General features: G+C 40.5%; 1 protein-coding gene across 1 annotated transcript in view; it reads left to right on the top strand.

Moving 5' to 3' along the window:
• The first annotated feature begins 6,704 nt into the window (after positions 1-6,704).
• Positions 6,705-14,326, top strand: part of LOC145440182 (uncharacterized) — a 39,668-nt gene continuing 32,046 nt past the window's right edge. Inside the window, exons 1-10 of the mRNA XM_080317759.1 lie at positions 6,705-6,769; positions 6,840-6,951; positions 10,072-10,210; positions 10,272-10,409; positions 10,474-10,572; positions 10,703-10,840; positions 10,906-11,045; positions 12,356-12,477; positions 12,536-12,690; positions 13,645-13,753. Coding sequence (XP_080173885.1) covers positions 6,705-6,769; positions 6,840-6,951; positions 10,072-10,210; positions 10,272-10,409; positions 10,474-10,572; positions 10,703-10,840; positions 10,906-11,045; positions 12,356-12,477; positions 12,536-12,690; positions 13,645-13,753 — 1,217 coding nt within the window. The remainder of the gene's footprint in view (positions 6,770-6,839; positions 6,952-10,071; positions 10,211-10,271; positions 10,410-10,473; positions 10,573-10,702; positions 10,841-10,905; positions 11,046-12,355; positions 12,478-12,535; positions 12,691-13,644; positions 13,754-14,326) is intronic.

Below are 14,326 nucleotides of genomic sequence, written 5' to 3'. Positions count from 1 at the left end.
AAAAGAGTCATTTATGACTCGCGAGCCATAGGTTCCCAACCACTGGTGTACAGTAAGCTTGGCTCGTTTCGCACTGTTTAGTTCTCCGGTGGAGAATATATGCATATTAGGGTTGTTCAGAATTGACCGACTTTCAAAAAGTCCAGGTTTTCAGTCTGATTCCCATGCCTTATACCTTAAAAACATATTCTGGCTACTTTTTTTGTAACTCGTCCCCTGCATCCGTGTGCACATTGAGCTGGAAGAATAGCAGCTGAAAATAGGGGATTCCCCTAAAATCTGAGTGTCACGATTTTACCTAGCCTAGTTAAAGTGACATATAACATGGATTTATGCAGCTGTTGCGGTTTGGAGTGCTGCAAAACCTCACTATATAAGGCATTGCTAGTTCAGGATATCATTTCCATGTCCCACACTGCCTTAGAACTGCTCAAAACTACCTAAAACTGATAGTCATTTTGTTGGATTACCTATCCTACACCCCTCAAACCTACCCGGCACTGTTCATCAATTTCCTGGATCCCAATGTGCAAGAATACAACTGTAAATGTAACATACACTCACAGCCACATAATAAACATCACAGGAAACGAAAAATTAAGGCAAAGAAAGAGATAAACTTTGCAAAATATTACATAAATCAGGTGGATGAAATGGTTGCTTTCGAAAAATCTGCATATCTGTTCCGGTGATCTTCCACAGTTTGTAGGAGGCTCGCTCGCTGTTTTTTGTCATCCGTTATGAACGCAGCATAGTCGAAAAGTGCTACAGGAAAGGCACAGGCTGATGCATCATTTGAACTGCTGGAACTTTGGAATTTAACAAAATCTGTTAGAGCTCTTGTGTTTGACACAACATATCCTCAAACACTGGTAAAAACAAAGGTGCGGTTCCGTTACTTGAAGAATTGATTAACAGGAAAGTTTTCTACAACGCCTGTCGCCATCATATTTACGAACTGGTCATTCGAGAGGTTTGGAAGTGTTTGTTTGGATCGACAACCACAGGCCCTGAAAACAGGATTTTAATACCTTCAAGAAGAAGTGGAAACATATTGATAAATCAAGAAGCTATAAAACGCTGAAGTTTATTGAAGGCAGCTGGTTGGCGATGAAAGCTAATGAAGCAAAGCAAGAAATTATTCCACTGATGAAGCCCAATGATGGAAAGCAGAAAAAAGTCTTGATAAGAGATGACTCCAGAGAATGTGCAACAGGCACCTTGGCGATTTTGGATGACAAATGTTGATCATCGTTTTCGCAAGCCTGGTGCTACTCATAGCGCTAGATGGATGAGTCAAGTCCGGTACTGCCAAAAAATGTTCATGTGGAGTGAGCAAATGGACTATTCTGAAGAGTTCATTGAAAAGTTGGAACGAATCAATACATTCAATGCTTTGTTCTATGTTCCAGCTTGGTTGAAAACTGGTATTGCATGTGACGCACCTTGGAATGATCTCAAATTCCTTCATGACATGAAAAACTTTTCATTATGCGATCTCACTGTTGCTGATGTGGCATACAAGAAATTGCGAAAACATCATTGGTATCTAACTGAGGAAATGGTGGTATTTACCATGTTCTCGGCTAATCCAAAGATTCCTGACAAACTGAAGGAAGCGATGGCTGCTGAATTGCTGAAAATGCCAATCCCTGGAAAATTTCGCAGAGGTATGCCTCTCAGTCTGATCTCTGTCTCTTCTCTGAGTCAATGAGTATGGTCGATTTGATTGGGCCAGAATCGTGGTTTCTATTTGATGCTATACATGTGGAACATGATTGGTTGAGTCTTCCAGTTTCGGAATGGCATACTGATCCGGATTTCATGACTGCTCAAGAATTTGTGAATACTGTTGAAGTAGTTAATGATGCAGCACAGCGTATGGTAAAATTGAAAACCGACTATGCTACGTTCATAACGGATGACAAAAAACAGCGAGCGAGCCTCCTACAAGCTGTGGAAGATCACCGGAACAGATATGCAGATTTCTCGAAAGCAACCATTTCATCCACCTGATTTATGTAATATTTTGCCAAGTTGATCTCTTTCTTTGCCTTAATTTTTCGTTTCCTGTGATGTTTATTATGTGGCTGTGAGTGAATGTTACATTTACAGTTGTATTCTTGCACATTGGGATCCAGGAAATTGATGAACAGTGCCGGGTAGGTTTGAGGGGTGTAGGATATGTGATCCAACAAAATGACTATCAGTTTTAGGTAGTTTTGAGCAGTTCTAAGGCAGTGTGGGACATGGAAATGATATCCTGAACTAGCAATGCCTTATATAATGGGGTTTTGTAGCACTCCAAACCGCAACAGCTGCATAAATCCATGTTATATGTCACTTTAACTAGGCTAGGTAAAATCGTGACACTCAGATTTTAGGGGAATCCCCTATTTTCAGCTGCTATTCTTCCAGCTCAATGTGCACACGGATGCAGGGGACGAGTTACAAAAAAAGTAGCCAGAATATGTTTTTAAGGTATAAGGCATGGGAATCGGACTGAAAACCTGGACTTTTTGAAAGTCGGTCAATTCTGAACAACCCTAATGCATATGCAAAAGAACATTTCAAAAATTAGATTATAATTAGATTATCTGACCGGCATTGCAGTCGAATTAGACAACTAGAATTAGTTATTTGACCAAATCTGCCATGTTATGTTTCGACACCAGTCAGCGATGGTAGACTGACACGACGCGAATACCATTCTCAATCTGAAATCAATTACAAAAGCAGGTTATAATTCGACTGGAGTATATGACAGTTATGTTCTAGCAACAGCAATGAAATCCTCCGTAAATGAGGGGATCAATCACTGTCCGTCGCTGTCTCTCTGTGAGAAAACTAAGGTTCATCTGCGACCGGTGTATAGGTGTGAAACAGTACACACTACACAACACATTGTTGGGCGAGAGTTGCTATATTCTATCATTTTGCCATATCTTATATGTATGAAGCATTCTAGTTACCAATGGAGTTAAACATAGCTCATGTGAGCCTAATATGTTATGAACGAAATCGAAATGATATGATGCGTAGCGATTTATATATGAATCTGATTCAGGGGTCGTATATATTGTGATAAAGCAGGGTTCTCATATAGCCTTGCGGACTTCATGACCATGTTACTGTGAGAGGTATCGATAGAGAGGGTGAAGAGGAGGATAAACTCTTCCCGATCTTAACATTTCGAAAGGAACGAACTCTATTGTTGTATTGGCAGTCTTTCTGTGGTAATCACATGAGCATCATTAGGCTATGTAGAATAATGAAAGTTGAATGGTTCATGTAGAACGGTGCGTTACCTTCCGAGCAGAATTAAATAGCGAATCAACAATCAGGTTCAAAATCAACGAGTCGCGTCAGTTGCTGACATTTTCCATGTAGATTGTGTACAATACACGGCGATTCCGACACCACAGTGCATAAAAATAAACTGGACGTTATTGACCGGTCCGACGCTTCGTCGACGATCATCAAAAGTCCAAGCTACTCTCCAAACAAACGCATAATGTAACAGCATGTGTACCAATCGCCATACCTTTATGTTTTATCATTAGACGCGCAGAAAGCTGCGGGATTCAAACGTGAACGCATCTCATTTCGCTGCTTTTCACAGCTCACGCTGGAGTATTACCATGAATACTAGAGGCGTGTTATTGACGTTGTCATTAATTGCAATTGGATCGGTTGTGTTGATGCTAAATTCTGGTAACCAGAAGGACAGCGCAGAACGCAAGATTGCTTACGGTAAGAAGCTAATTATATTCTGATAAAGATCTTTTCAATAGATAGCGATATTAATCTACAATTAGCCTACTATCCACAACGTGAAGAGAGAAATCCACGTCTAACATATTAAAATGTTCATTTAACGCAGCGGTGGGCTACCTTTTTGCTATTCACGGCCGGATTTCGATTTCTTATGTAGCCTATAGCCGCATTCTGGTGCCTAATCCGTAATGAACTAACTGGGCGTCAAATACCCATTCAAACTATCCATGTCCAATGTCCATTTCCGGAGAACTCCAGACTAGTCTACTTTCTCATATCAGCTCACTGTACACACCGAAATCGCGGGCGGCCATGTTTTGAATATAATTACTGGGAAACGTTAAGGTCGCGCCAAGCGGTGATTATAGCATTGATACAAGCACATTGTCGAGTACTATTATGTCGTGATGTTATAGGACTTCATACATTCCTGCACTTAATGCACACGTTTGCGGGGAATTATGCACTGAGCAATATGTTGGACTTGACTATGAGCCATTACTTTATTGTTAGTAAAATTGTGTCGAAATTTACTCTGCACAGAGCCGATATATAAAGGTCTAAGACCAGCAGAACTCAAGATAGGTGGCACCTGCTATATAACGTTACTTGTTAAGCAATCGTATGCGGTTTTCTACACGGAGAGGCGTAATTTAGGCCTGCCACAATATGGCGCAACCATATCACTCTGAGACCAAGCATCTAACCAAAGTCAATATTGTAATTCTCTGGGACGGAGTCCAGTAGCCGAAGGGAACAATAAACGGTATCTGAGCTATGATGATTGGATCGCTGGAAAATTTGAAGCCGAGTCATTTAACCCAAAATGGGTTTCAGGTACGAATTACGGAGTTATTGTCGTAACCTTTGTTACCTCGTGTTTTCGGCCAGCGCGATTATTCCCCTTACCATCTTACGTTACAGCTAGGGCTGGGCATAATCATTGGAGTAGTCCAATCTGAACCGAGTGTTAATTCTACTGACCCGAGTCGAATATTGAGAGATGATTTTTTCGACTATTAAAATTTTACTATCCATGTCGTTACGAGTGGCTTTATCAAACGAGAATTATAGTTTCGCAACTATTTTCCACTGTGGAAGGCTGGGAACCTGGATTGGTGGCATCGCAGAATACGAAACATGTATTACAAAGCTACGTACGTACGAACTTTACGGAAATGGCATGTCTACAAAGTCGTGATCAACCCATAGTAGGGTTGTTCAAAAATAAACTTTTTTCCGGATCTCGGGCATTCACTGGTTAAATTGTTAGGTTGCCTTAAAAAACGCTATACGCCAAATTTGGCTCAATTCCCCCAATGGAAGCCCGACGGAAAGCCAATTGAAATTTATTATTTATTATAAAGAAAAATTTAAAGTACTTTTTAAAACATTACTGTGGAACTCAAGAAATTGTTGAGTTGTCCACGAAAACGATTCAAAACAGATTTGACGCATTTCAAACCCGTACAAGCGAAGATACATGAGTTTCTCATTATCAATTCTGGATTTTTCCACCGCCGATGCTATGTTTGCAAATTTAAAACTGTGAACTGCAATAACTTCGCTTATACCGGTCGGAATCGAGCAAAAATTGTTATGCATTGTTCTTTTAGTCAAATTAACAATTTTACACATGTGAGCTTTCCGTCACTCGATTCTTCTCGTAGCCTGATTCAGAATCCAATCACGCAGGTGTACTCGATTTCGCTCAGCACGTCTATTGAGTTTCTGGATTTTTGCCGGCACCCTTCACAAAAATAGCAGCGTGCAAAGATATTTATAATATATTGCTAGCAATAATCTGCTATGTCTGATCATCATTATCCAAAGATAATTACGATGAAAATGCAGATCAAGAGCATGCTGTACGAAAACCTGACGGATAAATAGTGAAAGTTGACATCAAGTCAGAGAGCGAGGCCGTACTGCTAAGAGCTTCAGCTTGGGTATAGGCATATATGAATATTATCAAAATATTGCATATTATACTACGCACCTCTTTCAGAACCTTTTGAAAGGCCCGCAAGATTTTCACTTCTCTGCAGATCTAAATTTCGTCGCCATAGAGTATGACCGCATAAAAGTAAGCTACGTTCAGTGGAAAATGCAACCAGTATTCCAGTGATTCCAAAACATTGTCAGCTCGCGGCTCACTAGAAAAGTTATAAAGCACTCGCGGCACATCTACGATAAAGTAAAAATTGCGTCAAACGTATTTTCCCGTCCGAATGCGATGAACGTGGTTGTTTATACGAACATTTTCGTCAAAAACAATGTTGTTTAAGATTTATAAACAGACAGTCCAAAATCATTCATTTTTTGTGAAATCAGGGTTTTAAAAATAGGGGATTTTCGCAAATATGTTATTCTGCCGAAATATAGCTTGATTCATTGCTCCCGAATCGAACAAAATCCCATATTAAGTTTGCTACAGCAAATTATGGAATTAAATGTTGTATGGTGGAAGCTATAGTCTGGACAGTGTGGAGTTGCGGAATCATTTCCTGATTATGACCTGATTCATTAAGAGCAGGCAAGGCATCAAAAATTTACCTTGGTTTTCTTCAGTGTTACCTTTTCGTCTGATTGTCGTAGTTTTGACATTGCTGAATAGTGTAATAATATTTCCACTGAAACCTAGAAGACTAGAATTCAATGTGCTCAGTTAATCAAACATGTCCGAAAGAAGACATAGTAAAAGGTCTTATACAGTTCTTAAAAATATTTTCAAAATATTGGCGGCACATATGATAATCTGTGATGGTACATAGTTTGGAGGTCACCGTACTGTTCTGTTGATAAACATCGAGACTGCGACCAGAAAATGCTTGAGAAGTTGTAGCTATTCGTAACTTAGGATATGATCTGTATCTTCGTAACAGAAACATACGATTTAATCATTCATAGTTAGCATTTTGTACCGTATGATTCAGGGCTATTCGCATTACACAACAACCTTCTCCGTCGCTATATTCGGAGTTAATGATTCGTAAGTATATCATATTTGATGTTACGCGTCAGATAGGCAAGGCCTTATTTCGTCGGTATTTTGATTTCAGGGAAAGGATAGATATTCCCGAGTTTCCCGTTGCGGGCATACAAAAATTCAAGTGGGACACGGTCGGGAGTAAATTGGCATTCGTACACAATCTCGACATTTTCGCGGCGCTGGTGAATCATTCGTTCAATTCTTTTACATATATTCACACAATTACTATTAGGTACCGTACCGTAGATAGGGTTTATGCACAATGACTTTTTCGCATGTAGTATAGCATCCATGTTTATGCAATAACCAATATCCTAACCGTTACCAGCCTATTAATTTCAATCACACTGTTGCTAGCACGTGTAAGTTTACTTAGAATTTTTCCGAGTCTCCCGTTCGCGTCACGCGGAATGGAGAGGAAAATTTACAATTCAACGGAATAGCCGACTGGGTTCACGAACAGGAGATAGAGGACGATGATGCTTTTTCATGGTGGTCCCCAAGTGGATTGCATCTAGCGTATGCAGCGTGAGTTGTGTTCATGTATACCTATAGGCGCAATTTCATCATAGGTTGCACAACCTTTTCGATACTATACGACTGAAAGCGGAAAGTGTATCTCAAGCTGAATATGAATCATGCATAACAGAGAATCAACATTACGGTCTTAAACAGTTCGTGTACTTCAGCGCAATATTGCGTTCTTAAATTTCAGTATGAAACCCATTGTTTCAATACCCGAATATAATACAATTACAGAAGGATGCATGTATATGTTTCATTTCCTCGTATCAAAATGCATTCAAACATTTACAGATTGAACCAAACGCCGGTGACGAATTTTGACTTCGCGCTATTCATCAACAAGCAGTACCCGGACATGATAAGCTACTCATACTCCAAACCCGGTACACCTATTCCAATAACTGATGTGCTCATATACAACACAGAAATTCCCAATGGTGACGTAGTGAAAGTCAATCCAAGTACTGTAAGATAAAATTATGGTTTTTTTTCCTTTCTGTATCACTTTTATTCGCCTGTAACTATATATACTGACAGAAAATCATGGATTGGGTAGATTATTACCTGAATTCTGTACTCTGGGCGAGAGATTCAATTTTGCTGCTTACTTGGCAGAACAGGTTCGGAAACGAAAGCGTCACTGATACATGCGAATTGACAGGCGGTATATGGTTATGCGACCACGGTAACTATTATCAATTCCATCCATTTAAAAAAGTGGTTCTCAAGCGCGAAAGCATCTGAAGGGGGCGAAGCTCCGGTCAACTGAAAATATTTTTCGCACCCCGTGCGATTCGCCTGTAATTCATAGTTGTTGCTCTCTGTATAGTCCGAATTTAATGTTTGAGAATTCTCTCATCAACAGTCATAACCTTCCATGCCATCAAACTATCCGCATGGATTGCTAGCACTCTGGTTGCATTTTATGACATCACGATAAGGAGGGCGCGAAATTTGTAGTTATCATAAAGGAGGCGTGTCTAAAAAAAAGTTAAAGAAACACTGCTTTAGAGAATAAGACACCTTAAACCAGTGGGGTTTGCGACGTATAGAGGTCGCGACCCAAATAGGATCGCTTGCCTATTCTCTGGGGTCGGGTAGACGGAAATTAAATACCAATTGCTATAGTCCTATAGGTCAATTACAAGAATGCCAACCAGACGGATGCTATATAGGAGGCTAATTTCTGAAAAGCTTCGTTGGTTCGATCGGTTGGAGCTTAGTTTTAAAGCGCTACGTACTATAAGGTAAGGTTTGTGTCTGGCCATCACTGTGAAGCTGAAGTGTCGGGAGCATAGAAATCAATAGGACGGCAATTTTCATTCCAGGAAAACTACATGTGACCGCTATGATAACGGTATAATGCATATACGCACGCTCGACACGGCCGAATAACTTATAGATCGTTACCTGTATTTCGTGTGACGTAGCAGTATTTGACTACTTCGATTTGAGATAGAAATCGTTCCAAAAGACCTATATACCGTTATTTACGCCCATTTCTATTCGAATCTATCCATCATCTTAGCTCTATAGCTGTAAAGAAGGACGATTAGTCAAAAAGGAGGACATTTTCATAAACCTGAAAGAGGAGGACGTATGGTAGCCCTACTATATACGCTGTTTTAGTCCCGAATGACGGAAGTTGACGAGCTCATAATTGCTATTACTGCTCTTATAGTCACCAGCTTCAGCGTATATAGGCCCCTAGGATGTTCGGCCGTAGGTGCTGACAATTTTTATAGTAATATGCACGTCGAATTGTGAGGTGAGGGCGTGGAATATTTTCAAATGAAATTCGAAGTCGTGCCCATAAAAAGATTGGAAACCCCTGCCTTAAACGAATATGACAATTTTGGTATTGTAGATCGCATTTCTCAGTAATCACTCCTTTCGTGTCGCGCAATTACTATATGCATTTCACCTTACTTTCCTCCCCCAAAATGTACCGAATTATTATTCTTATACAATCCTTGACCATAGTGCAAAAGACCGTCAGGTGATAAGCAACTAATTTCTTTTAAAACACACACACATACACCACCTATCCTCGTTATAAATCATAGTTAACGTTGTAATTTAAATCTGAATATAAAACTTGACAAATGTCTTCTGCTGCGCATAACCTATATCGCATCTTGATCGTGCGTGACGATTACCGATATATTACGCGCGCAATTCAGGTTTATTCTAATCTACATTCATCTTACCTCACCTCAGTACCTGCAATAAAGGAAATTTAAACGAGCGGCTGGCTTGGGCATTACAACCTTGCTGATCTTACTGCCACTGCATCTGACCATGAATACCTTACGGTCCTAAGTGACGACAACCGGTATCTTCATCTGGTCGTAATCAACACTGTCAATAATACAAAAGATTTTCGAACTAGTGGATACTTTGAGGTGATTACATAAATATGTGCGGTACATAGAATGTCTGCCTGTTATGTACTGCAAGGGTCACATGTTGTTAAATATCATTGACTACCGAATCTGCCTCATCTATGCCCCAACAAGATATCTATAGATTTCGATACTCTATCATTTGATTCAGTAAAAATTTTGAATAACACTCCAACACTTCACGGCTAATCAGAAAACAGTTTTGGATACAGTGCGACAAGCCTGAGTATATTTTAGAGTACATTTAATCAAATGGTTCGTCGGTTGTAAACAGTCTGACCGCCATTTAACCCGTTGGCTAATACGCGACACAACAATCTTACCGACGCCAGCGGTATGAAGGCCATCACAATATTCTATATCTTTTGATAGGTAACTGACACAAATACGGGAGACCGTGCAATCCATTTTTACGATTCCGCGAACGACTGGGTATATTTCACCAGCACCGAAAACCCACAAAATCTCTCATTTGGATTGTCAAGGATAAGACATCTCTGGAGAGTTCGAGGTGACGTGCAAACTTCGACACTGCATGTTCGATTCCATGAAATTACCGCCTTCAACAATAGGTCATGAAAGTAACAGAAACAGAGAATGCATTACCTGTAAACTGAATGACGCCTACCCCGATCGATGTAATTGGGTCCACCCCTCATTTGGACCGAGCGGGCGATTTTTGGTTGTGAATTGCGGCGGAACTGCAAATGGTAAGCTGTACAATATTTCATATGCTAAATCAATACACTATAAATAAATTAATGTTGCTGACAGGGGTCCTGATTTCCACTCTCCACGAGATAGCAGATGACGGGACAGTAATCATGCTGAAGACGGTCGACGAAAATTATGACCTGATCGGCACATTGAATGGTAATTAGGAGTAGTCTCTGAGAGCACGAAAAGTTGTCATTTTATTATACATGAAGTTTGCTTAAAATGCGGCATCCCACTTGTAATTAATGATCGGAACGCACTGTAAATGACACCCGTTGGTTTCTAGACTACCATATCCGAAAGACGAAATATGGTACCATTCAGCTTCCAGATGTGCCAGGGGAAGACTTTTACTACGGGTTGCACAAACCTCCGAAACTCGACCAGAGTAAGAAATACGCGATGCTGGTGTTTGTCTATTCACGTTTGCACGTTTTGTCAAGAAGGGATATCTAAATTTGACATAAATTATATTCAAATTCATACCAGGCCCGGCCTACCAAAACGTCGAAGACAGATACAATTTCTATTGGTCCACGGGATATATTGCCAGCAGTGATTTGGATGTTATTGTTCTTTCCTTTGATGGCAGAGGGACGGGATTCAGGGGAGACGATATCATGCACATGGTAAGATTTTCACCTGACAGCGATTTTGACAATACGTTTCAAGGCGTATATACCATCAAAACACATAAGCCCAACTCATACTACAGAAGTCACGCTGATAATATCCATTGTAAGATTTTTTGTGTGTAAATATTGTTCTAATGTTTATATTTGTTTTGACATGGTTGTTGATGCACAGTTCATTTCATAGTAATGTATTAGAGATGCAATGTGGTATATTCTTGCTTTTGAGAATGTAGGCGACAAATATGGGTTCGCCGAAGACAAGCGTAAGCGCTAAGAACCACTTTTATAGGCAGGACGTAAATACCGCAGCGATAAACCCCAATCGGGGAAGGGAAGCGAGCTCGAAAGCGGCCCAAGATTATTTCGTTTATTAACATGAATTATAAAGTTTTTTTTTGAAATTGTATGCAACATTTTTTATTTTGTTTTTAATATTGAAAAATATCTTGACTATTGGGTACCCTGCCCCCAAGGAAAAAATACGCATTATTTATAGAAATGGGCATTTCGGCGCCGGCCATTACCACGCCACGACGCACAAGACATATGAAGTTTTAGACCATGTAACATGCGACTCCGAGAAGTGTGCCAGGACGATCACCAGCTAGAAAAACTTGGCCGAAACGGACTGCCCTTATGCTGACCGAAAACGTCGATATACATAGGCTACATGTTTACTTGTGCGTGAGCGCATAAATGGCTGGCGCCGAATGTTACTGTCCTTGCAATCTGAATCACACAAGGCAAATGCCATCCCGCAGAGAAAATAATTTGCCAGTGAAGAAATAACAATTTGAAATCGTGTGCGTCTTTTAGCTTAGTATACGTTTGGGCGATTTCAATATATTTTAACATGGCAGACAGGAAGGAGGTCACGAAATAACATCATGTGACGAAGTCATTACACAAAGAGGTCCGCCTGAACATATTTAATTATTATTTACAGGCCCTGCATTTTCCAAGACACCTTACTCAGCTCTACCGGTAAATATCATTACGTGAGCAGAGAGAGGATACAAAAAATTGATAGCAATTATTCAATTCCCAATGTATTGACCGATTTAATCATACATTCTAGAAAATTTTCGCGCTTTGCGTGGTTTGCTGTTATAAGATATGCCACTAACAGCACAGAAAATCCTGTAGCGTTGAAAACGTAGAAGTTATAGGTTTCACACCCTATGGGGAGTCCAAGACCAGCGTTTTTTTTGGGGGGGGGCTGAAGAAGTGGTGTTCCGATCCTGGTTATAGGAGAACTAATATGATGCTGAAACAGTTCTGTGATCTACACACTCCACCTTCAGGTATATCGGCGACTTGGCGAACATGAGCCACAGGACCAAATTGAAGCCGCAAGACAGATATCCAACAAATTCGACTACATGGATTCTAACAGAATCGCGATATGGGGTCGGTCGTACGGAGGGTATTATTTTGTGCGTCTTGACTTCGTGTTTTGTGATAAATCAACAATAAACATTAAGGTATGTGACTGCGAGAACGATGTCGGAAGACAGTGAACAAATATTTCGTTGTGGAATATCGGTAGCACCGGTAACCGATTGGAAGACGTACAGCACTCTTTACACCGAGAGGTATATGGGATTGCCAAACGGTGATAACGAGGTAGGCGGTCTTGGTACGGATTTTGCAACTAATGATTGGATTGCCCGTGGTGCAGGGTGTAGCCGTGGCATAAGAGACGTGTGTGTGACATAATTGCCTCCTGTCCACGAAGAAAGGAGTGGAAATTGACTCGATATGCATCGTATGCCGATTCTCAAACTGTTACAATGAAATGAAATGCGATATAACGTAAATAGCGAAACCACAGCGTAAAAATGGATGGGTAATGGGTATCTGCTTCACTTTGTCAGCCTGCGGCCCGTAAGCCTAATTTGCGTATGTATACGAAACGCGATGAACGTCTGGCCTCGCGCAAATCATTTACGAATTGACAATTTCGCAGTTCCACATTACATATCTAATATGAAATAAGCTTAAATCTGGTATAATACCAACAGTTCAATTTATTGTCGAATGTCTCATGAGGCTCGGTGTATGCGTGCAAAATTGTGCAGGCAAATGTGTTATAGTTATACCTTCACCAGATCCGTTAGCACTTGAATACAGATGAACATAATAAAATAGTGGTTTACTGTATATTCTATCATCATTAGAGTGTAATACCAAAGTACGCCTTCAGGCTTACCTTCACCACTCCTCTTCTTGCCGAAATGTGATTTGCGTCGCAATGCCATTTAGCTACGCTAGACAAGATACCATAACTATATATCAACTGCGATTTTTCACGAAATAGTTAGGCTACTCGTGAAAACATACAATGACATTGTAACATGTAAAGTAGTTGCACTTGAACGAGCCCGCAAGGATCCAGGCGTTCTATGGAAGCAATTCATATTCGTCGTGCACCATCCTTGCACCTGAAGTCGCCCTAATTGAATCAAACCATGGTATCTGCTCGAGCTAGCCATGGATCTCAGGCGCATTTCTCTATTACATGAGTTGTTACGGCTAATTACATACGCCTTCGATTATTGATGCCTCATTGCTATTGGGTTATGCTCTTTAGGACGGATACAACAGATCCTCGGCGATATCAAAGCTGCACAGTGCACAACCACGGCAGACATTACTTCGCTCTCGTTCACGGAACGAGCGACGAAAACGTTCACTTTCTGGTACGTCATAATGGTAGATATGTGATAACCGAATCATGAGTTGGTGCTTTACCTCATGTTGCCAGACTTGCACTAGAAAATTTTCAGCTTTTCCAAACTAGATTAGAGTTAGGTTACTGGCATTTCGATCTAGTTTAAGTGAAATCAAAGGACTAGAATTATCTAGTCGTCCAAGTCTGCTTGTTGTTCAATAGTCCGTGTAATGTTGTGGCTACTACAGGGACGGCCGACCTGTCTATAGATAACCAACCTACGTAGGTTAGATATCTATAACCTGTCAGACTGCGTCAGAGCCTACAACGGTGCTAGAGCGTAAAACGGAGCCGTTTGTTCGTCGTGGTTCGGTTGTAGCAAATATTTCGCAAAAATTCTACGAACTTACGTTACTGTACGCGTTTCCCTCGTTCAAATTCAAACAGATTGTCACAAACACTCATAGAACACGGCCTTCAATTGCTATGCCGTTATCACAGAGTACACATTTCACAAACCATGATTTGCACTGTTCACAACACGACATTCGAGAAATTGATGCAAAATATACAATGTCATGTGTGAGCCAAAGCTTTGGGG

Source organism: Botryllus schlosseri, chromosome 6 (assembly GCF_051294905.1).
Source record: "Botryllus schlosseri isolate E-star chromosome 6, Bs_hap1, whole genome shotgun sequence".
Classification (NCBI taxonomy): domain Eukaryota; kingdom Metazoa; phylum Chordata; class Ascidiacea; order Stolidobranchia; family Styelidae; genus Botryllus; species Botryllus schlosseri.
Note: the sequence above shows the minus strand (reverse complement) of the source record. Positions and strands in the feature narration are given on the sequence as shown.